The sequence below is a fragment of the Balaenoptera borealis genome (genome assembly GCF_965194805.1).
Source record: "Balaenoptera borealis genome assembly, chromosome: 19".
In the NCBI taxonomy this organism is placed as follows: domain Eukaryota; kingdom Metazoa; phylum Chordata; class Mammalia; order Artiodactyla; family Balaenopteridae; genus Balaenoptera; species Balaenoptera borealis.
In genome coordinates this window covers 25,755,263-25,782,468 of record NC_138878.1, presented here as the reverse complement: position 1 = coordinate 25,782,468, position 27,206 = coordinate 25,755,263, and the positions used below count along the sequence as shown (strand labels likewise).

Sequence of the window (27,206 nt, the reverse complement as noted above, 5' to 3'; positions counted from 1 at the left end):
ATCTGGACACAATTCCAGATTCCAGGGATATATATCCACTCCTACCCTTTCATCCCATTAAAGAAAAAAGATAACATGGTAGATGGCGGTTGGGTCTACAGTAACTTTATTGTAACAGAGAGACCAGGCTGCAATAAGTCTACATGATTAGAGCAAATGGTGGTTATCCTTCCAAAGGGTAAAGCCTGAGCCCAGCTGGCAGCACACAAAAGTTAAAATCAAAGCCCAGAATATCCTCTTTCCCGATTCTACCCAGCATTGCCTGACTCATGATATGAAATGAGTGACTGCACAACCATACTGAACAAAGCTACGAGGTCCAACTGGGCAGAGCAACATCCCTACAGGAGATAACAATCATTGAAGGGGATGCTGAAATAAAGTGCAGTTACCTACTCTCCGCTATTCTTTGCCAAGAAAAGCGAGGGTATGGGATGAGCAGTAAATATTGTTCTTCATTCTTCAAATAAGTAAATCCTATGGGATGGGACTGATGGTCAATCAAGGAGTAGAACAGGATGAAAATCTAGGCTAGTTATAGATCTTTGTGCCTAAGGAAAAGAACAGCAGTGAGTAAGGAAAAAAGAGGAACATTAAAACGCCTGCAAGTACTAAAAAGGAGAGCCTTCTTTCTTTTTTTCTTAAATAAGACAGGAAATAGCATCTTTTATTTTCTTTGCTGCAGCGGTAGCAGACTCGCTGTAAAACATGATTTCTGTCATACGGTTTGTTGATAAGGTTGCTCAATCATGGGAGGACAAACATGAGGCTGACTGTTAATGTTAGAACTAGGTCTTTTCACAAAGCCTCTAATAGGTGCTATTTTCACGCTGGCTTTACAGAGGAACCCGCAACACCAAAAGGTGCTTCTGTTAAAGCTTCTGAAATATTGCAATGGTGTGATTGACAGGTATTTTTTGGGCTTATATCTTTCTTGTACATGTAAACTGTTGGAAAAACTGGAGAGAAAAGGATGAGTGAGAGTTTGGTTTACAGCCACAGAGTTCCCAACACCAGCCACAGGTGCCTCCGCCCTCTTTCACTGCACATTCTTTTCTGAGAAACACATTCAATTGCTGAGTTTTAAAGTACTGTGGTTGAAAAAAATGATCCGCTCACCACCATCCACTCTCCCTCTTCCTCCATGTGAATCTCACAATAGCAGAGGCTGAAGACAGGAAGGTTGTCTCTGTTCCCTCTGACCAGGGGAATTACTTGGTGACCTGGTGAATGGCATGAGCAAGGTAGCCCACGTTGCCTGAGGTGACCCCTGCCACAGAGATACGGCCATCCTTTGTCATGTAGATGGAGAACTCCTTGGTCAGCCGCTCCACCTGCAGAGAGAAGAGTGTGTGGGCACTTCCTGGTCAGGGGGGTCTCCCCAGCCCTGGCATGGCACAATTAGCCAACAGTTAGAACAGGAAAATAACAGAAGGTCTGTTTTCTCACTTAAACCCTATTCCCAGAATTTGGTATGCTAGCTTAGAATGAAAGAAGAATAAAAAGCTATTTTAAAGTAGGATGTTGAATTCTAAAGTATGACCAGGTGAAAAAAATCTTATATTCAGCCTTTGTAGAAAAATTGATCCAGAATCCAGCTATGGAACAGCTACTCTTCTTATCAATATTCAGGCTCCTGCTTGTTCTGGAATCTTTCTGAGAAATGGCAGTGTTTAGAAAAATGATCAAAACAAGATCTGTTCTTCAGAAGTGTGCAACCTCATAGAGGATACAGACAGGTAAACGACCAGCAAAGAGTAAAACCAAATGAAAGCTTCATATTTCTTTTACCTATGAATGAAGCTTCAAAATGACTGTTTTTAGAGTAATCCTAAATGGGTAGGTGACCTGAGGAATTTTGGTTTGCAAGGACTGATCAATTGGTCTGCTGCGGAGAAATCGGAGTCCACTCACCTGTTCAGGCTTTAGGCCTGTGAAACAAAACATGCCAATCTGGTCAACGATGTGCTGCCAGTTGTGGGAGGAGCCCTCCTTCTTGAGGTTGGAGACCAGCTGAGTCCGCATGCTAATGATGCGGTCGGCCATGCCCTTTACTTCTTGTAACCTGGAAAAAACCCCCAAGATGGAGCTCAATTCTCGCCAAGCGCCGACAGATAAGCCAGTTCCCGGCATTTTTACCTCCCTTGAGTACCGGTCTAGCGTGCCTCAATTCTCCGTTTTTGACCGAGTCCTGTGTTGTCACTGGTCTCGGAAGAAAGCTATTTTACAGCATCCTGCTTTATATCAGAACACCACTTTGATCAGGCAACTAAAATAGTTGACGTAATTGAGTTATTAAGAAAAATGAATGCGGAGTGCCTTTCTATTTACTAGATGGATACTGCCCAATTCATGAATTATTTAATAAAGCCAATTAGATTTTCAATTTTAAAAAAAGAAAAATGAATGACTAAATCACTCTAAAACATAGGAGGACTAAGGCTCTCCATCCTTTATTCAAGGGGCAAAAGCTGCAAATTAAACAGTAAAATATGATCTTATTCTTTAACATGGATGGAAGAAACATTCCTGCTTTCACAATTAAAGACAGTTTGCTGTGAACCTACCATGTGCCCAGCCATGTGCTAGGTGCTGAGGAGAAAGGGAGGACTGAGACCCGGCCCCTCCCTTTAAAAGCTTACCATTGCGGCTGGGAGCAAACCTGTAAACAACTGACTATGGAACAAGGCGGGATAAGTCAAGAATGGATAGAATTGTGCTGTGTTAAGAGAGCCCTGAGAAGAGGGTGAATTCTATCTGGGGGAGCACAGAAGGCAGTCCTCTGACTGTGCATGCTCGCTGGATTCAGGACACAGTCTTCCCCTTCCTCAGAATCTACCCTTTCATTCTGTTCCTATGGAGCTATGGGAAATTCTTGTGGGCTCTCACTAACTAGATGACTGTAAATAATTTATCTCATTGTTCTTATGTGTTCACTTTTCAAACCATCTCTCCACCATGATGTCATGCAGAGGTAGAACAGAGGTTACACACTGCCAATGAAAGGCCGAATAAGAGTCTTTGTCATGTCTTGTTTGACCCAGTTAAACATTCTTAGATTTGGTACATGCACATAAAGACGTGGATTTGTAGCCTCTCTTGAAAAACAAGAAGCTGGCAACACTGCACCAGCCTTGTGATTACCGGCTGGAGCCCCTAGCCCCACTAAGGATGGCATTTGATTTTAAATTTCCTGTAGTCCTATCCATCCAGCTTCATTCACTTTGAGGCCTGGTCCCTAAAGGCACTGAGTACATGACCATGGCTAGATCCAGGGCCACCTTAGCAACCACTGCCCCCCCCACCGCCCCCATGCTCCTTGTTGTCCACAGAATGAAGTTCTGACTTCTCACAATATCAAGGTGCTTCATGATCTGCTCCCACCTTCCCAGCTTTGCTGCCTTCTCCACCCTCCTCACACTCAGTGTTTCTGCTACGAAACCCACTTGGTTTGAAGCACACCCTGCACGATGCACATCACGTGCCCGTGCTGATCCTCACGCACATCTTTCCCCTTCCTTTCCTTTGGAAAAAAGTGCCTTCTCTCTTCAAGGCAGAGCTCAAATGCTGCTGTCCGCATCACTTCCTCCCTCATTCCCCACTAATCAATAGTTCTTCCTTTACTCAGCATTTATTCCATCTGTCTTGTAGCAATGCTATACGTGTATCTCTCTCACTAGATTATAAACTCCCCAAGGGAAGAGATATCTTAGTCACCTAGCACAGTATCTCTGTCATCTCTGTACACTACAGACTTCAAATGAGTATTGAAATGCACACATTAAAAAAATAAACATCTTGATAACCATTAAGGACCATGGAAATATTTTTAAAAACCACTTAAAAATATTAAGAAAAAAAGCTTAGAATAATTCTTAGTGACAAAAACAAAACCAACCCTACACACACATATATAACATATTTACACATACATATGATACATGGACATACTATTCATGTTACAACTATGAATAATAACAGGCAAAGAAAAAAAATCTGGGTTATAGTGACTTGCCCAAACTTTCTGAAATGTACTCACACATTAATTTTATAACAGATCTAATTTAAAAAGTAGTTGATTTTTTGGTAAGCCTTGCATAGATCTGTTGTACTGAAAAGAAATATCCTGAACCAGACTCTATTTACTTCAATGTTCAGAGGATTAATCCAAGGTAGAAAAAACAGTTGTTCCATGATGACCAGGTGAGCTACGGATGAAGTTTCTCACAGGCTTAGCTTTTCTATCCAATTAGCTGCTTAGGGATCTATGCCCTCGGTTAATCAGCTACACAGGATAAACTCTTATATAACAAACCACACCTTCCATGACTCCAAATTATATATAGCAGGGGTTGGCAAGCTTTCTCTAAAGGGCTAAATCGTAAATATGTTAGGTTTTGTGAGCTGCACATTCTCTGTCACAACTACTGAACTCTGCTGTTGTGACATGAAAGCATCCATACACAATTCATCAAGAAATGGGGGCAGGGCTTCCTGGTGGCGCAGTGGTTGAGAATCTGCCTGCCAATGCAGGGGACACGGGTTCGAGCCCTGGTCTGGGAAGATCCCACATGCCGCGGAGCAACTAGGCCCGTGAGCTACAATTACTGAGCCTGCGCGTCTGGAGCCTGTGCTCCGCAACAAGAGAGGCCGCGATAGTGAGAGGCCCGCGCACCGCGATGAAGAGTGGCCCCCGCTTGCCACAACTAGAGAAAGCCCTCGCACAGAAACGAAGACCCAACACAGCCAAAAATAAATAAATAAATAAATTTAAAAAGAAACAGCACACTTGGAGACACACACACAAAAGTTAAAAAAAAAAAAAAAAAAAAAAAAGAAATGGGGGCAGCCTAGATTTGACCTGCAGAACATAGTGTGCCAACCCCTAATCTAGACCAATGTTTTCTCTTACAGGGAACAACCAACTTATTTGTTCGAAAGTGCTGACAAAATGCACACTCCTCTCTCCTTCCTCCCCTTCCACATATGGAAGCTGAGTGACACTGCATGTCCCTATAAGCCAAGTATAAAGGAGCTCTGAAGGATCAGTGGTGGGAAGGGCAGATGGCTGGGGAATGGCAAAGCGCCTTTACCATTGTTTCCGCAAATCCGGGCTGGTCAGAATGGTGGAGGCAATCCGGGCCCCATTGAGAGGAGGGTTGGAATACATGGGTCGGATCAGGATCTTCAACTGTGATTCTACCCTCTTGGCTTCATCAGCATCTTTGCAGACCACAGTGAAGGCTCCCACGCGCTCACCTGAAAAGACAAAATGGATCTTGTCTTCTGGTTCTCCTATCTAAAATACTAAAGGCAGTCATGATTCCATTTGCTATGTGTTATCTGTTTCCATCAGAAGCACAAAATAACGCTTTGTTATAAACAAGAAGTTTTCAACAACCAGCATGGTGAATCTACAACAGAAAGTTGGAGTACTAGAGAGTGGTCACAGGTCTCTCTTCATTGTTTCTATCTTCTTGGCTCACAGAGCAGTCACTTTTTGTTTAGAGAAGCCGTGATAGGTTTCTTTGCTGGAGGAATTCAGGGACACTGAATAAGATATGGCTTAGAGCAGTAAAATCCACTTTACCCGTCTTTCCTCTCTGGGTAAGAGGGACACGGACAACACACGCACACGCACAACCCACCCCTTCCAAGACTCTACACCTTTGTGGCACCCTCTCCCACCACTTCTTCAGTCTCAACAGAACACATATCACCCTAGGTCCTTTAGCTTACCGTATAAGCCCATGTTCTTGGCATAGGACTGGCAGAGACAAACATTAATGCCCTGTTCGATGAAATGGCGCACAGCCCAAGCATCCTTGTTACCATCGCCACTGGCAAACCCTTGGTAGGCCATGTCAAAGAATGCAAAAAGATTGTTTTTCTGGAAAGGAAAGAAGAGATGACCAAATCTTTAGGCAGTTCTTCTCAAGATGCCCCAGATGGTTACCTGTGCTTACTGGGACCATGCCTGCTTCACTCAGACAAAGTCAACAGTTTTCTCCCCAGGTGGCAGTTTGGAGATGTTTAATTTTCCTAGAGTTAAGATATCAATATATATATTTTTTTATTCAATACTTTGGTGGATATGGGCCTTCAAGAAGACATTAAGAAAAGATAATCTTAATCCAACCTGGACAGAATGCTGTCTGGTCAAACAGGAAGTATGGCATGTGTGATCTTAGTTCCCTGACCAGGGATCGAACCCACACCCCCTGCATTGGAAGCATGGAGTCTTAACCACTGGACCACCAGGGAAGTCCAAACAGGAAGCTCTTCTAAGGCCCACAGTGGTCTGGGTAATTATTTTGGTCCAGCCAACACAGGACGAGCCTCAGCCTTTCCTGGGGCTAATAAGACTGACTCTGGCAGGCCATCTTATTCCCAGGGCTCAGGGGACAGCCTCATTATAACCATCTCATTTTGAAAGTGCTCTCTGAATGCTGTTTCTCTGTCCCACTCTGTTCACAGCTTAGGTTTGACAGAATGTAAAGAAAGGGAAACCGAAAGGAATGAGAATGGGGACACAAGCCAACAGGAATATCTTCCTCCTTGGGCATTTTGACTAGTGCCTTCTCTCACAGAAGAATAAGAATCACTGTGAATAATTAACAGCAATGCCAAGGAGAGTGGAAAAGACAGGAGGGGATGTGAAAAAGAGGATAAAAGCATGAACAAGTAGCCACTGACCAGGGCAAGTGTAGGCACCAACAGCAGATATCCTGGGGCCAGGGATACCGACTGTGCAGACTAGCCAGCGACAAGTTTTATCAGAATTCTATACATCTTGGCTGAGGAGCAAAAATTATTTTCAAACTGCTCATGTATCATCAATTATAGAACTGCTAATTATGCAAACAAGGAGTTCTTTCCTGGCAACTACGCAATGCGTGGAAATTTCATGCAGCCTCGAGGTTAACTCTCACTGTTAAGACTTTGCCAAGTGAAGCATCCAAGGCTAGTTACTAAACACAAAGCAGTCACCGGTCAGTCCACCTGCCTCACCTTCACCACTGCAGCCATCTCCTTCCACTGTTCAGGACGAGGGTCCACTCCCGTGGGATTGTGGGCACAGGCGTGCAGGAGAATAACACTCTGTGCTGGTATTTTCTAAAGAGAACAACAACCAAGAGATTACTTTGCAGCTTTAAAGGAGATCATTTACCTGAAATGCCATAGGGTCATCATTATTTGATAAGTAACGAAAATAACGTGAGGTCTTGGAATTAGCTCATCCTGGTTTTTTGGTTTTTTTTTTTTGGCCGCTCTGTGTGGCATGCAGGATCTTAGTTCCCCGACCAGGGATTGAACCCGTGCCCCCTGCAGTGGAAGCACGGAGTCTCAACCACTGGACCACCAGGGAAGTCCCTCATCCCAGTGTTTTAAGTTGGATATTGAGACCTAAGTGGGAGACATCAAATCTCCACAGGGAGGTTTATTCCTTGTTCCTTCCCCCTCCTGCCCTGAAAGCCACACTTACTGAAATGTCCTCAATAGCGCCTGTGAAGTCAAAGCCACACGTCTTGGGGTCATAGTATCGATAACTATGTAGCTGCATGCCAGCGTCCCTGAAGATGGGCGTATGATTTCCCCAGGATGGTTTGGGCAGAAAGACATCTCGGCTGAACTTAAAAAATCTTTGCTAAAAGATGGAATGAAAGGGAATGGAAAAATGAAGAAAGGAGAGGCAAAAACAACAACAGAAAAGTTGATATATTTAACTGAGAAGACATTTTTCTCTACTGAAAGTCAGCTTCTCTATACAATTGAGAGACAGTGATGACTCAGCAGTGAGACTGCCTGGGTTGGAATCAGGCTGCAACAATTATACTGGCTATGTAGCCAAGGACCTGTCTGGGACTCACTTTCTTCCTCTGTAAAATGGCATTAACTAAATCTCCCTCAGAAAGATTAAACAAGTTAAGATATAAAAGCTCCTAGTTACAGTAGGTGCTCAATAAATTGTACTTATAATTATCTCTTCCTTATAATTTCTTCTAAGTATTTCCATTCCCCCCTCTCCTCCCAACTCCATTTATTAGAGAACCGGAAATCTTCCAGCTTTGTGGAAAGAGGAAATCTACTTCTGGGTCAGAAGTCAAACACATATGCAATAGGGAACCCCATCACCCCCAGCTTACAGACCGTCTTACTGAAGGAGTTTCCAGACTCACCAGAAAATTGGCTCCAATCCTTAAGGCCCCGGTTCCAGAAATGGTCTGCACGGTGATATACTGAAGGAGAGACAGCCCTGGTCAGTGAGGTGCAGCACTCTCTCTACGGGCCCACGACTTAACAACCCTGAGCTCAAGCCCACAGGGAGGCACCGTATGGTCAGTACCCTTCTTTCTTCAGAAGATGAAGACACCCTTCCAAATGAGTATTTAGAAACGAGAGAACAGTACTACTGTTTCATTCCATTTTCTAAGAGAGAGCAACTCTCCTTACAGGTTCTCAAAAGACCTGGCTCTTCAGTTTCTAACACCTGTGCTGATGTGGAAGCTAATTCCTTATGGCCTGCCCTGAAAGTTGTTAGTATCATACTGTGTTATATGAGAAACTTTCAGGACACAGCCCCCCACCAGATATGAAAAAGGAGTGATTTATATAGAGAAAAAAAGACACGATGAACAGTCACTACATTCAAATATTATTCTAGACTTATATGAAATTGAATGACTCTCTGAACATCAAAAAGCAAGTCATCTTAAAAAGTCAACAAGTATATTAGAATAACATTATTACATGAGTAATATTCTATGAGTTTTCATAATCTGAAAATACTTTTTGGGTAACAGGGAGATGGCCTGAGGTAAATCTTCAAATTGGTCAACTTTAGGGGATGAGTAAGAAACTACAGTAGGGTTTTTTGTTGTTTTTTTTTTAGGCACCATAGAAGTACAAGGCTCTACAAAACATAAATCTACTTTCTGGACTGGGAGGCAGTGGATTAAATGGGGGGAACCCTACCAACAAACTCTTTAGTAAACAAAGTTTGCCTGTGCAAACTTTGGCATGTTAGAAATAAAAACCTAACTGTAAATCTGATAATAAGAATCAGAAAGGCATAGCAATTTATAAAAGAGAAGCTGATGTGATTTTAAGATAGGCCAGTCTTACACTTAGGTTACAATTCGCTAGATAATACACAGACTAAGCAAAAATTACAGAAAAATATAGATGTTTTGAGAGGTTAACAGGTGGTTGATTATATGGATAGCAATCAAACCATATTTTGTCCATGACTTAGGATCATTACTACATTACCCTGGGGTCGAGGTTGTATGCTTTTTTCCCACTTAATGAACTAATGTTCTTAGACTAGTATTGTGAATAAACTATTCATTCTGGCCTTGGGAATGGGGAGGGGAGATGTGTTAGCTTAGCTTTGCTTTGTGTGTTTTCCCCCAGACTTACCCAGAAAAATAAATATTTAAACACACAAATGTATCTATTAAAAAAAACACATTTGTGGGACTTCCCTGGTGGCGCAGTGGTTAAGAACCCGCCTGCCAATGCAGGGGGCACGGGTTTGAGCCCTGGTCCCGAAGGATCCCAAATGCCACAGAGCAACTAAGCCCGTGCACCACAACTACTGAGACTGCACTCTGAGAAGCCCACGCACCGCAACGAAGAGTAGCACCCGTTCTCCACAACTACAGAAAGCCCACATGCAGCAATGAAGACCCAACACAGCCAATAAATAAATCAATAAATAATTTAAAAAAAATAAAAAAATAAAAACACTTGGAGTTAAAAAAAAAAAACACATTTGTTTCAAAAGCAAGGAAACTATAATGCACATGAGACCACATGTCAGGCTGGCTGGCTGCATCCCACCTGCATGATGTGAGTCTTCTACTACAAGTGCTGGGCCTGTGTTTACTCTGTGGGTGCATATGAGAATCTGTTTGTAAAAAGCTTATGTTCAGTGACCTTTAGGGGCCTCTTTCTTCCACAGTAAGAGGGCCCCCAGGGAGCTGGAGGGAGGAGACACCTAGGAACCACTTGTGCTTCACCTCTTGGCTGCAGTGATGCTCTCTGCCCTCTGAGAGGAGGGCGACAGCACGGAGGGAGCACGGTCTGCTCTTTCAACATCCAAGCTGGCTGTGAAGGGGCGGCAGAGGAGTGCCAGACTTGTCCTGGCCCCGACAGTCACCCTGTGGCTTGTTTTCTGCCTGTTTCCTCTACCTAAGCTGGCAGCTTGGGACATGAGGGTGGGGGCTAATTATAGGCCTTAAAACTTGGCATAGTTTGGCATTCCTCAAAGCCATTCAGTGTAAAATGAACATAAGCACACACAGAGACTAACAGCAAAAACTGTCAAATCTTAAGTCAAATCACTACAACATTTTTAGGATTACTACTACATTTTTGGAATTGGTATTATATGAAATCTTTTATTGAATTAGTGGCAGTTTACTACCGAAAGATGAGATATTAGTCATCATGTGGCCACCTCAAAACAATCATCACACACAAAGTGGTGTATCTTTTCTTATTTAAATTATTTCATATTTGTTTAAACTGTTAAATTTAAAAAGAGACCCGTATGATGCCAGAGTCTGTTCTCCTTACCCGGCCACTTTTCAACACTTCGTTGTTCTCACCCAGGGCTAGTTCTGCAGATGCCTTACAAAATTCAGCCAGTCCCCCAATGGGCAGGTATTCTTTGTCCAAACTTCTTGCAGCAATCTGGGCCTCTGCCTAGACAAGAGAAAATGCATCCATTTAGTTTCTTCTCCTTACCTGGAATTACCATGAATAATATCTAATGTTTTATAAGTTAAATTTTGGAAGTAAAGCCTTTTAAAATAATTTGGAGATACTGTTCAAGAAGAAGGGTAAGTACAATATATTTTATATTACAGAACAGAAATATTAAATTTTTATCATATTTTACTTTTATAAGTTAGGTTTTTTGGTTTTTTAAAATTTATTTATTTTATTTATTTATTTTTGGCTGCATTGGATCTTTGTTGCTGTGCGCGGGCTTTCTCTAGTTGCGGAGAGCAGGGAGTGCAGGCTCAGTAGTTGTGGCACACGGGCTCAGTAGTTGTGGCTCACAGGCTCTAGAGCACAGGCTCAGTAGTTGTGGCACACGGGCTTAGTCGTTCCACGGCATGTGGGATCTTCCCGGACCAGGGCTCGAACCCGTGTCCCCTGCACTGGCAGGCGGATTCTTAACCACTGCACCACCAGGGAAGCCCATTAAGTTAGGTTTTATGTGAATGGGTAGGTATATGGTGTCTCTTGGTTTAATAAAAAATGGCATTCTTGGGATGCACAAGAACAAGGTTTAAGAGCAACACTTAAAATAGATATAAGATGATAAAATCAAAACAAATACATAAAGAAGAAGTATTTCAAGGTATATACCAGTCTAAGAACTTCAAAAGGTTCATAGTAATAGTCACATATCTTCATGCTTTGGAGTCAGAGGCCTGGCTGTCCCTTACTAGCTGTGTGACCCTGGGTGATTTGTTAACCTCCCTGAACCTCTGTTTGCTCACCTGTTGAATGGGGGAACAGCTGTTTCTACACCTCATATGACTGAGGTGAAGAGTTAAGAGGTAATGTACAAAAGTGTGTGGTGGTGTTTCAGCTTGTATCAATAGCTAACACATGCTGAATACTTTAAACTGATTTATTGAGAACAGAAGCAATCCCTGCAGGACGTGAGACCCAGCAGCCAGCAGTTTTTTGTGAGTCTTCTCATCACAACCATTTCTTGAGTCCTTTTTTTCTACTCAGGGAATTAGAGAGAGGACACCTAATCCACACTCCCATACACTCAGAAATTTCTTCTTTCAGTGGTTCATTCAGCCCATGCTCTGTTACTGCAGTGGCTCACGAAGGCCTGAGCCAGCCTACTGCAGCTCAGATGATCACAGGGTTCTTTACTCCCACCCCAAAGTATGCTTCTGTAACTTCCACTAAGGATGCCTAGTTCTGCTGTATGTAGGAACAACACGTCACTACCCCATGTTTGGAAGTGACAAAGCAGCACATATTTCATCAGAGGAGGTGCAGATGGAAAGGAAACACATACTTTCTTTTAAAAAATTGTTCTGGGACTTCCCTGGTGGCGCAGTGGTTAAGAATCCGCCTGCCAGTGCAGGGGACACGGATTCAAGCCCTGGTCCAGGAAGATCCCACATGCTGCAGGATATGCAACTAAGCCCTTGCGCCACAACTACTGAGCCTGTGCTCTAGAGCCCACGAGCCACAGCTGCTGAGCCCATGCACCCTAGAGCCCGAGCTCCGCAACAAGAGAAGCCACCGCAAGGAGAAGCTCATGCACTGCAACAAAGAGTAGCCCCCGCTCGCTGCAACTAGAGAAAAGCCCACACGCAAAGAAAGGAAGACCCAACGCGGCCAAAACACAACAAAACAAAACAAAAAACTGTTCTAAGGAAATTAGTTACATTATTTAGAGTTGTGATAACCAATAGAAAGACTACTAATAAAAATACGACAAAATAAAGAAAATTATTCTATAGCTCAATAGGAAGAAAGGACAGAACACGCCTGGGTAGGAGGGTTTAATTAAGGCAATCAAAATGAGAGAAATGGAAAATAACAATGGTAACCCTCATCCACAAAGGGCTATTCCTATCACCAAGAGACAATGTTTAAATGCTTGGTCCTTTTGTGCATCCTCAGGATTAAACATGACACTCTGCCTGTTTTACAGATAATCATATAAGTTCAATCTTGGAAAAGACCATATAGTTCCAACCTCTCACTTTTATAGCCAAGGAGACTACAGCCCAGACACCCTATGTGATTCAAGCAGTATCAGAACTAGAACCCAGGTCTCCTGACTCCCTGTCCAGGAGTCTTTCTGTCTCTCTTCAGAAGTGCCCTTCAGTTATTCATCCCCATCAAACAGATGTCTGGCAAGCTTACCTTCCGGACACTGGGGAGCACGTAAGGCTTTCCGTTATCATCCCGGTAGGCACCAACTCCCAGATTCATCTTTTTGCTGTTGGTGTCTCTCTTATAGGCTTCTGTGACTCCCAGGATGGGATCTGGGGGCCCCATCTCCACATGAGCCCACCAGGAGCTGAAATGGGAAATCTAAGACATCAGTCACAGTAACTAGATTTCCCTGGCCAAAGACGTCTGGGATCTGCCAAAAATCCATTTCAACAAATGTTTGCATGTCTACCATGCACATGATATAGCAATAGACACCAATAATCCAACACTGCATAAGACTTCAAAGCACCTTGCAGAAGAGTGGAGGCCAATAATATTAATACAAATGCTGTGAGAAGCAAAAGGTGGGGGCACCTGAATCATCCTGGGAGGACAGGGTGCGTGTATACACTTTCAAAGCAGTCCAAACCTGACCTGGATTCCCAGGCAAAGGCTATTTCAAGTAATCTGGCAGTGAGAAGCTGTGAGTGGTAAAAGATGAGACTAGAGAAGTAAGCAAGGACCAATGTAAGGGTGTTCTGTGACACCCAACCAAAGGGATTGCGTTTTATCCTGTTCCCCAACTTGTTAAGGGCATCATTTGGAAAGCTTATTAAAATACAGGTTCCTGGGCTCTACTTTGGATGTAGTGAAAATATACAGAATCATTTAAGGTTTTTTTTTGAAGCGGGGATGGTGACCAGGTAAGAACAGTGACATGAGGAGACTTGCATTTTTAGAGCTCATCTGGTCACAAGGTGGGGTACTGAATGCAGAGAGGGAAGGATCACTGGAAAATCTGGTCCAGCACCCAGCGAGAGAAAGATGAGGGCTTGAACAAGGATGGGGGCAGTAGAGGTGGAGAGGATGACAGAGAATTGCCAGGTATTTAGAACTGGTTGTAACATCTTACTGATTTCCTCATTACTTATTGAGTTAAAATGCTTAACAATATTCATTATTTTATATTTGTATGAGTCATGATTTTACATTAAAAAAATATCCTTTAAACGAAATCTTGCCATTTGCAGCAATATGGATAGACTTGGAGGGCGTTATGCTAAGTGAAATTAAGTCAGAGAGAGAAAGACAAATATTGTATAATGTTACTTATATGTGGAATCTAAAAAATACAACAAGCTAGTGAATAAAGAAGCAGACCCACAAGTACAGGGAACAAACCAGTGGTTACCAGTGGTGATGGGGGAGGGGTGATATAGGGGTGGGGAGCGGCGGGTACAAACTATTGGGTGTGAGATAGGCTCAAGCATGTATCGCACAACACAGGGAATACAGCCAATATTTTGTAATAACTGTAAATGGAAAGTAACCTTTAAAAAAATGTATAAAAAATAGGGACTTCCCCGGTGGTCCAGTGGCTACGACTCCACACCCCCAACGCAGGGGGCCTGGGTTTGATCCCTGTTCAGGGAACTAGATCCCACATGCTGCAACTAAAGAGTTCGCATGCCACAACTAAAGATCCCGTGTGCTACAACTAAGACCCGGCACAGACAAATTAAAAAAATAAATATTTAAAAAATGTATAAAAAATGAGAATTAAAAAATAACTTATCCTTTAACAGTGTTAGGGGTCATCCACCAATACCCAGTAGATTTACCTGGCAGAGCCAGGTGAACTGTGTTGCAGGGGGTGTGCACTCCCTGAGTGAATCCCAAGAGGAAATATCACTGTAAATAACTGTTTCTCTAGCTTGTTCCCACTCCCTACTAATTTGGGGGTTCTGGTTCCTCTATGGCCAATAAGCTAGTCCCTGTCGGCAACACTGACTGTGAATTTGGTTTTGTGCTGTGACCAGTGATCTCTGTAAATGGATAGCAGAGATCTATTCTCCACTGGGAGAGATGACAGACAATCTGGTTGGTTGTTGTTTTTTGCATGTTTTTTTATCAGACCTGAGATTGTGTGTCTTTACTCTTTACCAGTGGCTGAAGTTGTAGGTCTTAAGAGCTATAAGCTCTCCATGTGTAATTCAGACAGGCTTTTTTTGGGGGGTTTTATCTCTGAGTGTCTGAATGAGAAATGTTTTCCATCTCAGGAGAGTACTGATAAATTAGATTGTAAAAAAACTCAAAAGTCAAGGTGCTCTGTTCTGATTGTGTTATAGAAACTGAATTTCTAGTGCTTAAAATGTGCTAGTATTAAATTTTTTTTTCTCTTAAAGCAGCTAACTCAGAAACGTTTTAAAAATTCAAGTTCAGGGACTTCCCTGGTGGTCCAGTGGTTAGGACTCTGCACTTCCACCGCAGGGGGCCTGGGTTCGATCCCTGGTCGGGGAACTATCCCACATGCATTGCAGTGAAGCCAAAAACACACAAACAAAATTCAAGTTCATATAAGGTAAATCTCTGATAAATGAGACTAGTTTAATTTTGATTTTAAAAAACAGCTATGTCTTTTATTTATTCATGTTAAGTATAATACAAGCATACATTTTACTCTATGTGGGTTTGTTTTCCCTAAACTTATACTGGTTCACTGATAAAATAAGCTAACATCACTCCTATATAACATTTAAAACTATGGAAGATATAAATTTGTGTTCAACTAATTTTTATTTTGACAAATTAAAAATTTTAACAGTAGTAATATATTTTTACTTTTTACGAATAGACTTGATTTTTTATGTCTATATTTAGAGAAAATTGAACAGATAGTACAGAGCTCCCATACACCCACCCCACAACAGTTTCCTCTTAATGTTGTATATTAGTAGGGTACATTTGTTACAATTAATGAAACAGTGTTGATACGTTATATCTACAATTTATTCAGACTTCTTTAGTTTTTACCTAATGTTCTATATCTGTTCCAGGACACATTACATTTAGCTGTCATGTCTCCTTAGGCTCCTCTTGGCTGTGACCGTATCAGACATACCTTGTTTTGATGACCTTGACTGTTTGGGGGAGTACTGGTTAGGGATACTGTAGGATGCCCCTCTATTGGAATTTGTCTGATGTTTTTCTCATGATTAGACTAGGGTTATGGGAGAACAGTAATTAAATTTTGTAGCTTGAAGACAATTTCCAAGATCTTTAAATAACTTAAAATCTTTGACTTATATTACAGTGACTTTATGGATTAACCATTGGATACCGAGATAATTTCTAAGTATGATAAAATATTGACATACTGATTACTAAGCCAAATTTAAAGTTTATATACTTTTGCTTCTTATTTTTATATGCTTTAGAGAGGCTATAGCTTTGGATCATTTTAGTGAACATGTTCGTTGTTGACATTTTAAGAAGGTATAAAAGGGACCTGTGTGTGTGTGTGTGTGTGTATGTGTGTGCGTGTGTGTGGCTGCAGAAGTTGTACTGTGTGTGTTTATGAGCTTTACTAATCTGCCAAAATGCTTGTGTAGGACTGACATCAACTTCCTCCCCCTGTTTTATCTGTGAAATGTAAGTTACTTCAGTTAAAGTTATAATTAATGAATGGTTGAGACTATACAACAGAGACAGAGAAATACAACTGTATGTAAGTTTCTGTTTTTCAAGGAAAAAAAAGTGTTAGCTAAAGCAGTGGTTCTCAAACATTTCAGCCTCTGTATCACTTTACACTCTTAAAACTTACTGAGGGCCCAGAAAAGCCTTTATTTATGTGGAGCGTAACTACCAATATTTACCGTGTCAGAAATTAAACTGAGAAATCTGTTATACTATCTTAAAGTGTCAGTTTGTTGTAAATATGAAAGAGCATTTAAAGACAAACCTTGGAAAGTGAATTTTGTTTTGATTTATAATAACTGAGTCTGAAAAAAAGCTACGAAATGTGTTAACATTTTAACAAAGTTTTGCTCAATCTTCCTTGGTTTAGTGATTAATGACTTCACCTACAATATGAGAGGTTATTTTTTACCTTCTGTATAATCTGTCTAGATGGTAGAGATTCCGTGTTTTAGCAGAATACTTCTCTATGCTCTATGCTGACTCTCTTACATCCTTGATTATTTAAGGATAGAATAAAACAAAAAATCAAAAATGGTTCTGCACATTTGTGAGATTATTACTGAACAAATTTAGTAGATTAATCTTAGTTCTGGCTAGAAATTCAGAGAACAAAAGTATTTAAGGTACTATGATTGTTGTTTTTTTTCTCCCATTTTCCAACTCAAAGTTCTTTTTTTTTCTAATTGATGTTCTGCACATTTGAAAGAGCTAAGGTTCTGTACAATCATTTTATATGTTTAATATTTTTATTGTTGTTTTGATTAAATAGGTAAGCAATAATTATTTCTCAGGCACTCAAAATCCGATCGTAATCAAGGGACCAAACAACATCTAAAAACACTTTCATTTGGCCTTCCCCAAATTGAATCCTAGATACAGAAAACACAAAAATTTCAGGCTGTCTTTCACCAAAAACTGTCTTTGTGATTGGCCCTGGAAAAGCACCATCTTTTTTTCCAATCCTCCTGGCAGCATGGAAGCATTAATACATTAAACTGAGGTTTTACCTCATGCTAAATTACTGTTCTGAGAAAAAGATTATTCTACCCTTCTTCTTCAGGGGAAATGGGCAAGAAGTTTTTTTACACAGTTTCATATTTCATAAAGAAAACAAAGTCTTTATGATCTCTAAATCAATCACTGAGAAACTGCAGTGTGCTAAGAGCTGGGGATACAAAGAAGAGTGAAACACAATCCCTCACCACCAGATTAGCCCAGTGGAGTGACCAGTAGGGAGTTATAAACAATGTAGGGTGGGGGGGAGGGGGTGGAGGGATAACATACAGTGATGAAGACAGGCTCAGGGCACAGATAATTATTTATGGGGGCCCTGAGGAGAGGACCTGATAGCCTGGGAAGGGGAGGTAAGTACAGGCTTAGGAAGGCTTCCAGGAGGAGGTGATCTATGCTACAGATGAAAGGAGGAAAAAGACTTTCTAAGCAGAGGCATAAGAATAAAGGCTAAGGGTAAGAAACAGCCAGGGGGTGTTGCAGTAGAAAGTAGAAGCTAGGGAAGCAAAGTTCCCAATAACTTAGGTGAAATAGCCCACATTCTTTTAGTAATCATTTATTCAGTCCCAACCAATCAAATGTTTCAGCACAGCACAGTACACTACCCATGCTGAAAGCTTGGCGAATTATTCCATTAGAATTTCTTTCCCAATGATCGTTCTCTTGTTGAACTTGTGGCCAATCAGCACTAATATACCTCTCTCCTCCACCAGGCACGCTGGATGGCTGGTTGGACATGGCAGTAGAGTTAAATTTAAGCTCTCCTGACAAGTTGAAAATTGTCTCAGTCTCAGTAGCTGTAATTGGTATGTACAGCTAATTCTCTCTTAACAAAGGGTGAATTATTCCATTTTCAGATGTCCCAGGCTTTTACTTCTTTTAATAGCTTGCCCTGTGCAATGTCAGTAGGGCAAACTGCATGGATTCAAATGCTCAACCACCTACCAGCTGTGTGAGCACAGGCGAATCAATTAACTTCTCTAAGTCTCAATTTTTCTCACCTGTGTTGGGGGCACAACAGTACCTATCTTGCAGGGTTGTTACAAGGATGAAAGGAGCTATCAAATGTAAAAACTCAAAAACAGAGCCTGATACACAGTGCTTGATGTTAGCTGGTATCACTGTTACTAAATTATTACTAATACACTTTTATGTATAACCACCTTGCCACTAGTATGGAGACTGGTGAGGCAAGTATGTAGAAAATTCAAGGAGCATAAGTCATAACTTTATGACCAAATATGCAGGTCTTTCCTGCTTCTCAATTAGTACTATTTAGTTTTTTCTGGAGTCTCGGAGATGTTATCATTCTTCCTCCTCAGTAGCGCTACTGCCAGCTCAAAATCCTTCTCATTCTTTTTCAGTGTTCTAGGCTGCTTGGTTGTCCCAGTATCTAAGCAATAGTAAGAAACAGATACTACCTCGAAGCAACTTCTGAACTGGGCCTGACGAAAGCTTTCATTATGTCCTACCCATGATTCAGACACTGAAAACATGTAGCCACCTGCCCACCTATATCACTGTCATTAACTGATGAGTGCAAGGAACACCTTCAATGCCCAATGACATACAGAGAACTTTTAATAAGCAATTTTCATTTTTAAAAAGATGGTTCTGTTTCCAGGGCCTTCCATCAACAATGACAGAGCCGCTGCTCCTAAACCACAAGGAGAAGGCACCATTCTATTAAAGGGTGTGAAAAGCACTTATTTGTCAAGTTCTTTAAAAAGTTTATCTAGTAGAGAAATTCTCTCAGAAATCATAGCCTTGAGTCTTCTGGCAGAGAACTGATTGAGAGTGGTATCTTTTAAGAAGAATTCTAAAAAAATTTCAAAACATTAAATCTTAAACAATCTAAATAAAGGAGCAGGGATACTTAATTTGATTAGTCAGTCCTATATCAGTAATGATGTTCAGTGCTCTATGCCCTTTATTATTCCACTCCTTCTAAGGGTAAAGATCACGCCCACACTGTAAGAACTCTAATGGTTTTAAGGGATAGTATTAGAGGAAACCAAGAGTGTTCCAGGGACAAAATTGATACTGATAACTTGTGGCCTACAAAGCATTCCTATCTATGTACTTTGGACAAAAGCACAAAGCTTCAGCCATTGAGCAATATTGACCAGCCAACCAAAAGATGTTAGGTACAAAGTATTCAGATAAGCATTTCCAACTCAAATACCTTGCAATTTTTCTGGGAGTCTACCTAGTGCTTTATAGTTTTTAAAATGTTTTCCCTCACCTTCTTATTTTAAATAAGAAGAGAAGTTAATTAACTTGCTCATGATCATAGAGCTAAAAAACGGCAAAGACAATACTACAATTATGATCTTCTTACTGGTTATTGTACCACTACTGCACACTGCCTTTCTAAAGGGTCTCATGATACTCCTTCAGTTATTTAACTACGAATTAAATAATCAGAATTAAATAATTAAGAATAGGTATCTATAATAAAAATACATTAGCATATTTTCCTTTCTTCACTGACCTGTGACTATGTCTGATTTCATGTCACTATGCTTTTACAGCACAGGTCAGGAAGAAAAGGTTAAAGGTTAGTTCCTTCTGTATAAAAAATGCAGCTATAGGAACACTTGAAGTTAGAGAGTTCCATTTAAATGACCCAAGTATGAAAATTAAGTATGTCATAGGATAAATCCTCAGTCCTTCAGAATACCAACTGCCAAGGTTTCACTGTATTAGAATGAGCTGTTTAAAAAAAAATAAAAACAATAAAAAACTTCAATTAGTTGTTTAAATGTTTTACAATTTTACCATTTGGCTTTAGGTAAAGATCACATCCACCGTGGCAGGAGTGGAGATTCTTAACTTCCTTTTTGTCTGAACAGTTAACAGTCATAGTTAGATACGGCATCTGGTTCTACCACCGAATCATGCATCATTGTTAAACCTGAACAGCACCTCCTCAACGGCAGGTGCTCAAATATTTTAAGACTTTTTTGGTACACATTTTGAACCACTCTGGTTCCCCTACGTTTAGACTTTGAACTAAGATACAATGCTAAAATGTCATTTTTGTTTCCATTGCATTAATTTAAAAATCAAGGTTTAAAATTAAAATATTCAATTTGAAAGACATGCCAGCCAATGTTCTAAGTCCTGAAATACTATATTATAACAGTGAACAAGTAGATACAGTCTCTGCTCTCATGGAATTCACATTCTAATGTGGAAAAGACACAAAAGAAAAGCAAGTTAGGCTGTCAAAGTGAAAGAGAGACTACAAGGTAACACCCATAGGGGTTTCACCAAGCACCTTGTAAGCAGAGCTGTAGGCCACTCAACCAAATCCATAAAATAAGAGATTATTTTAAGATTACTACAATGGTGAAACAGACTTTCACTTGCCCATAATTTTAGGCACTATTTTCTGTTCTCCAAATCTGCTTTATAAATGATAACCCCTCCCTAATTCTGGTCCAGGTAGGCTGCCTTAAAGAGCACACCTTGACAGTGGGCCAAGAAGGAACCAAATTAGTTAAAGAAGAAAGAGTGAAAGCCTGGACAAAACTGTACTGCCAAGAGTGTGGGGGCTTTGGTAAGGACAAACGTTCTGCCGGCTTAAAGACACCGTGCGTACATTCAAACGAAAGGCCAAGGCAGGTATGAGAGGTCAAGGCTTTGCTCTTTGGAGTTAAGATCTGACTGGGGTGGTTTGGAGACTCGGTTCCTGATTAGGTAGTCATTAAGGGCACTCTCCCAAATCGGCTTCTTGAGTGAATTAAATAGCCTGGCTTGGTTCTCTCCACTAGGAAGGAAATACTAACTCGTTTAATGCTCTTTAACCTTTTCTCTGCAACACATCACACAGTTTGAAATTACACATTTGGAATTTTTTGAGTGACACCGGTCCCTCCCTCAGGCTTGTCCACCGCTGCATCTAGCACGAGCATCTGGTCCAGTGCCTGGCTCTGTGTAACTGCGATGAGGAAATATTCACTAAACCAAGAGCAGAGCAAGAGGGGGGGGAAGAAAGGCTACTTCCCTACAGCCAGACCTAAGGGATAAAACGGGGGAAAAAAGTCACTACACCCCGACTCTTACGTCCAAGGGCCAAAGGGCCAGGGGGAGGGGATCACCGGTGACTCAGGGGGCGACACAGGCGGGAGAATGCCGCGCGCCAAGGTCACAGGATGCAGGGAGGAACGCCGAGCCCGAAAGCCAGGGCCCTGAGAACCTTCCTCCCTTGAGCTTTCTTCCCCCGGCACACAAACGGGAGCCAGCCGCCGCCCCTCCAGCCCTGCCGCGGCCCAGGGAGACCCCAACAGGTGAGCCCCGCCACTCCCCAGAGCAGCGGGTCAAGGGCTCACGCCCCCCCACCCCCCAGCCCCGCCCGGCGCAGCCAACCGGGCCGAGGCATTCCCGGCGCCGCAGCCAATCCGCGCGAGGCCGGCTCGGCGCCACAGCCCGGGGGCTCTCCCCTTGCCCCCACCCGCACTGCGTCGAATCTGCGTGTCGTGACCTCTCCACCTTGAATGGGAGTCCGGGTGCCGTAGAGGGCCACACTTCCTAACCCAGGGGAACGCGTTGGCCGGCTCTCCGACAGTCCTAGGGGCATGGGAGGGGTGGGAGGTAGGACCCGAAGGGTTATTGTGAGGCGCGGACGCTCAATCCTCAGCCCCCTGTGAAGCCGAGGGGGTAGCAGAGAAAGTTGGTGTGTGAGGGTGCACGCGTGTGCTTTGAAGGCGGGTTAGATGTTCTGAGGCGCCGGCAGCTCGCAGGCCCGTCGCCCCGGCTCCTTTTTCCCCTGCTTACCTGGCTCTGGCAGAAGCCGCGGCAGCGAGGCCTGGGTGGAAGGCGGCGGCGACTCCGGACAGGACGCGGCCGGAGTGTAGCAGGGCCATGGTGGGCGGCAAGAGGGCAGTGGGTAGCTGGAGGACGGAGCGGAGATGCCAGCGGGCACGGACACGGAGGCGCGAGGTCCTGCTGAAGGTAAGGACAGCGACTTCCCCGGGCGAGGCTAGAGCGGCCTCCCGCCAGGCCCCGAGCCGCGTCACAGCGCACCCTGGCGGCCGGAGCGAAGTGGCTTGGCTTCCGTGAGGCCTTGGGTCCCGCCGCAGGGGGTGTCTGCACCGCCGGCGCCACGTGGTCCCGGAAAGCAGAGACAACACAGTTTATTGCCGTTCACAGCGCTCGACACGCTTCATTCATTTAATGACGACGGACCTGACCGAAGAGGTAGCTGTTACTACTGACATGAATGAGCTCAGTTTATAGGTATCAGCATGTATAAACCTCAAAAACGTAAAAAAGCAAGTCGCAGAACTATAGGTATAATATGGCGCCGTTTAGATAAAATTTTAAAATACACAAAATCATACCATACATTCATTCATAAATCTATGTAAAAGTTTGAAAGAATACACCAAGGAGACAGTTCAACTCAGGATCAGGAGGGCACAAAAGGATGTTTGCCCTTATGGAGGGAATAAGACAACTTTGTCATATTTGCTTCATAAAAAATTACAGATAATATTAACGATTATCACCATTCTGGGTGTGGGTCTCTGTAACATATACATTTAACTTTCTCGTTAGAAAGCTAATTTGAGTCGCTGGTGTGAAAGGTGGATTGGAAAGGACTCTCCTAAGAGGTAGGGAGACAAGGTCAAAAGAAGGCTGACACAATAATCCAGGCAAGAAATTCTTGATTGTCTGAATTCAGGTAGAAGTAGCAATGATGGAGAAAAGGTTACAGATCTGGGACATATCATGGAGTAAGAATCAAAAGTGTTTGGTGATTAAATGCAGGGAGAAGTAGAAAAGGAGTCTGAAATAATTCCCTGTGTATCAGTTAAAATTGGGGTTGTGTGCAGGTAACAGAGACCCAAAATAATCGGCTTAATCAAGATAAAATGTATTTCTCTAACATAAAAATATGGAGATGGGCAGTCAAGGGCTGGCGTGGCATTTCTGCCCCACAAAGTCCTCAGGGACCCAGCTTGTGCCTCCGTCCTCACTAAGGCGTACCCCTCACCCAGTGGTCCAAGATGGGAGCTGCAACTTGAGCTGTCATGTCTCCATTCCAGGCAGGAGTCTAAAGGAAGGGGCAAAAAAATCAAGTGCAAAAGGTACACACTAGCTACCTTTTAAGGGAGCCATAATAGGAGGAGGCAGAATGTGGCAAAGATCAGATGGAGGGGAGAGAACCGTGGGAGGGCACAGGAGGGAGGACTCGGTGCCAGCTGTGGAAATCGGGGAGGGCTTCGTGGAGGAGATGGCCTTTGATCTGAACTTTGCAGGACGTAGGATATTTCACATGTGGGAGATGGAGGAGGGAGAAAGCACGGCCTGTGCCCCTCTTCACTGTCCCTTCTGCCCCCACCGTTTCCTGTCTTTCTTCTCATCACAGTCAGGGCTCAGGGTGGCTCTCCATCTTATGACTCTCCCTCCAGGGGAAGGCAGTGGCTGGTCAGCTTCCCCCTTCTGACTGATCACCCCTTCTGGCCATTTCCCGGGGTTTTTTCACCCTCCCACCGCCTACCCCTAATCCTACTATTGATGACTTGCATTCTCGAATCCTGCATTTCAGGTTTCGGTCCTAATCTGCCAATTAGTAGCTGCTGATCCTTTAAGCCGTCCACTTGCCACTGCAGTCAGAGAGCCTCTGGCAGCCACCCCTGCCCTAAAGTCAAACATGATGTCTATACTTCTCTGTATTTTACATATGAACTTCCAAGTAAGCATTCATATGTATATGTGTAAGGTCCATCAGTTTTTTTTTTTTTTTTAAGAAAACAGTTTTAACAAACTACGTACAAGCCCCTGGACTAGGCAATCTGGGCAATGTTTGGGTTCAGACATTCACAGGCTCTGGGTTCCAGCAGTTGGAAATGACTAGATATCATGCTCTGTTCCACGGTGTCTGGAGCTTCTCCAGGCCTTTTTCCCATTTCCTGGTCACCCTCAGTCAGACCCAGAGGAAGTGTTTCCGGGATGAGCTTGGAAAAGTCAGCCCCCAGGGCTCCAGGTAGATCCAGATGTTCCTTGGATTCTCCTGGGTGAAAGGGGGGAGGAATGTCTAATAGTGAGGAGGTCCTGAGTCACAGAGAAGTCCGTACTTCACCGTACTCAACCCTCATCATCGTTTGTATTATTATTTTTAAAATTACTCTCGCCACAGCTGGGAATTCTGCTGGAGTCATGAAAGCTGACTGGAATTGAGCTGTCTGGTCACCAGGGATCAATAAAGACAAAACTTCGCTGGCAAATCCATAACCCCTCTCAACTCAAAGACCCACACCCTCCATCCCAATCCTGGTGAAGTAGTGTATCATAGAACTCTAGAAACAGAAAGGGCTTTCAGAGCTTATTCAGGACAGTGCTTCTCACACTGTAATGTGCATCGGAACCACCCAGGGGTCTTGTGAAAATGCAGATTATGATTCAGCAGATCTTGAGTCGGGCTTGCGATTCTGCTTTTCTAATAAGTTGCCAGATGAGGCCAGTGCTGCTGACCAGTGGACCACATTGGAGCAGCGTAGATCTAAACCATGCCTTGCAGCCCTTTATAGATGTCACAGGAAGCCTGTGTCCCAAACTCCAGACTTCCCACTCTATATAGAGAGAATCTGAGGCCAAAGGAGGGAAGTATTCCCTAAGGTCACAGCACAGACTTATACTTTTCAGGGGAGCACTCTGGCCATCACCACCTGGGGGAATGACTGAAGCAGGACTGGATAGAGGGAGGAGCTGTGTTGCAGCAAGAACAAAGGCTCTGAAGCGATAACGGCCCTGAAGAGTGGTCCTGAACCAGGGCGAGGGGGCCTGGCTTTTGTACCTGTGCATTGACTCTCTGTCCTGCTGCGTGACCTTGCCTGGCAAGTGAATGGGTTCAGTGGAAAGGGGGCAGGGGATCTGAGCAGCAGCCCCCAGCAGCTACTATGTAGATATTTATATAAATTATATAAGGAGAGAGTACTTATGAGGGGCCCGCGTGTACATTGTGTGTGTGTGTGTGTGTGTGTGTGTGCACATGTGTGTATGAGTAGCTGTATGCCTATCTTTGGAATCTATGGAGAATGTTCATGTGCACTTGGGGTGACTGTTTGAGTGTGACCTTGTCGTGTCTTGCATTTGTGTGCACATGTGGAAGTCAGTGAGTGGGGTGTGACTGTGCAGGTGTCTAGGTGTGCCCTGTTTGCATGCTTCCTGAAGAGGACAGAAGAGGCCACCTGAGCCCAGGGTAGGGGATGCTGGGCTGCCTTAGTGGCCTTGGGTGGGGAGGGGATGGTGCTGGCTGAGGGCCACCTCATCTGAAGAAGCAGCCCTTTCTTTGGACTGACTGGGGCCTTTTATATCCCCTCAACCCTAGTCCTCCATGCCCAGCCTGCCCTAGGGAAATGCACAGCCTTGGAAAAAGAGCTTGGGGGAGGCCTGAGTGCAGGCACTCCTGCTAGCAGGAGACGGAGTGGGGGGAGGGTTAGTTTCTGGTGTCTCTGCCCCCCCTCATGGTCAGAGAGCATCTTCAGAGCCGCCACAGAATGTACTGGTCTTTGGCTGGTGGACCCTCTGGAAACCTCTCCCACTGGCTCACAGAATGTCTCCAAACACTTATCTGTGTGTGTAAAATTACTCTGGAAAAGCCACCCACCTCCACCTGATAACTAAGGATTTTAATAAATGACTTTTAAAAATCCTGTGTTAATGTTGTCCATCTGTGGCTCCCCGTGTGCAACCCCTGGGTGTGTCTTGATGTCCCTGTGTTCCCTGTGGTGTGCTTCACACTCAGACGCTTCACCTGAAGGACCCTAATTCCCCTGTCCGCTAGGATTATGACTAGCTCTGGGTTCTGGACCAGCCCTGGGCTTATGCTGACCACGTGCAGGGAGGAGGAGCAGACGTGGCAGTGCGTGGCCTGTGTTTGCCATTTTGTGCGGGAGCTGTGAGGTGGGTGTAAGGAAGTGCGTGCCCATAGTGTGGAGGTTCTAGGAGCCCAGAGTGGAGAGGGGTTGCTTCTGGCTGGGGAACCAGGAGAGGTGACAAGGAGGAGGTGACACGTGAGTGGATCTTGAAGGAAGAGGAGGTGTTTCAACCTCATTGTCGTCTGGACTTCACGGCTCGGTGTCTGGGAGGCCAGGGCTGGGCCCAGTTGCCTCCCTCATTCACATATGTGTGAGCTCAGGCCCCAGCCAGTAAGGTGACTTACCCAGGGCCACACAGAGCACCTTTGATAGGGTCTAGCCTTTCAGATAGTTGGCCTGTTGTTTTTTCTAATCAGTTCTGTCCCTCTGGCTGCCTATGCTAGACCCACCCTGCCCTGCCCATGGGGGTGAGGACCAGGATTCAGCGCGAGCCAGGGCTGAGATGTGAAGGCCTGAACTTATTCCACCCACAGATCCCAAATATGCCCTCCCATCATGACCTGACATGCTCAGTGTTGAGTCACGTCTGACTTACCTACCCATTTCCAGAAATCCAAGAGTCATTCTTGATCCAGCTCTCCATCACCTCCCATACTCCCCAGTTGACCTCCAGAATATGTCTGGAATACTGCAAATACTACTAGTACTAAACATTTGTTCCCTCATTTATTCCTCACAATGATGCCAGGAAGTTGGTGCCCAAAGTCTCTAGCCAGGGAGGGGCTGAGCTGAGATTCAGGCCCAGCTCTCGTTACCACAGGAAGTAGAAGCCACCTGCCTCTCATCCACGTGGTCACGTCATCATAGTCCTCTCTTGGGTCACACCAGAAACCCCTCCTCTCACTGGACTGTTGGACTCCGTCTTGCCCCTCAAGAAATTCCCCTTACAGCAGC

At 43.7% G+C, this 27,206-nt stretch overlaps 1 protein-coding gene and 1 long non-coding RNA gene across 2 annotated transcripts; both read right to left on the bottom strand.

The window, feature by feature from the left end:
- Nucleotides 1-89: 89 nt before the first annotated feature.
- Nucleotides 90-22,414, bottom strand: GOT2 (glutamic-oxaloacetic transaminase 2). Its single transcript, XM_082369015.1, has 10 exons — nucleotides 22,204-22,414; nucleotides 12,919-13,075; nucleotides 10,585-10,713; nucleotides 8,181-8,240; nucleotides 7,487-7,648; nucleotides 7,012-7,116; nucleotides 5,740-5,890; nucleotides 5,094-5,259; nucleotides 1,915-2,065; nucleotides 90-1,334 (listed from the first exon to the last, which is right to left on the bottom strand). Exons 1-10 carry the CDS (start codon nucleotides 22,290-22,292, stop codon nucleotides 1,212-1,214), a joined length of 1,293 nt encoding a protein of 430 aa, XP_082225141.1. The 5' UTR covers nucleotides 22,293-22,414; the 3' UTR covers nucleotides 90-1,211.
- Nucleotides 18,775-22,187, bottom strand: LOC309617213. Its single transcript, XR_014237801.1, has 2 exons — nucleotides 21,919-22,187; nucleotides 18,775-21,445 (listed from the first exon to the last, which is right to left on the bottom strand). It is a non-coding gene; the product is annotated as an uncharacterized lncRNA (long non-coding RNA).
- Nucleotides 22,415-27,206: the final 4,792 nt, after the last annotated feature.

Excerpts from the sequence above, each read along its gene's own strand:
- GOT2 (XM_082369015.1), bottom strand. The coding sequence starts at position 22,292 with ATGGCCCTGCTACACTCCGGCCGCGTCCTGTCCGGAGTCGCCGCCGCC. Across the intron at positions 7,649-8,180 it reads GGATTGGAGCCAATTTTCTG|CAAAGATTTTTTAAGTTCAG; the intron begins GTGAGTCTGGAA and ends TCCATCTTTTAG. Across the intron at positions 7,117-7,486 it reads GCGCTATTGAGGACATTTCA|AAAATACCAGCACAGAGTGT; the intron begins GTAAGTGTGGCT and ends TGTTCTCTTTAG.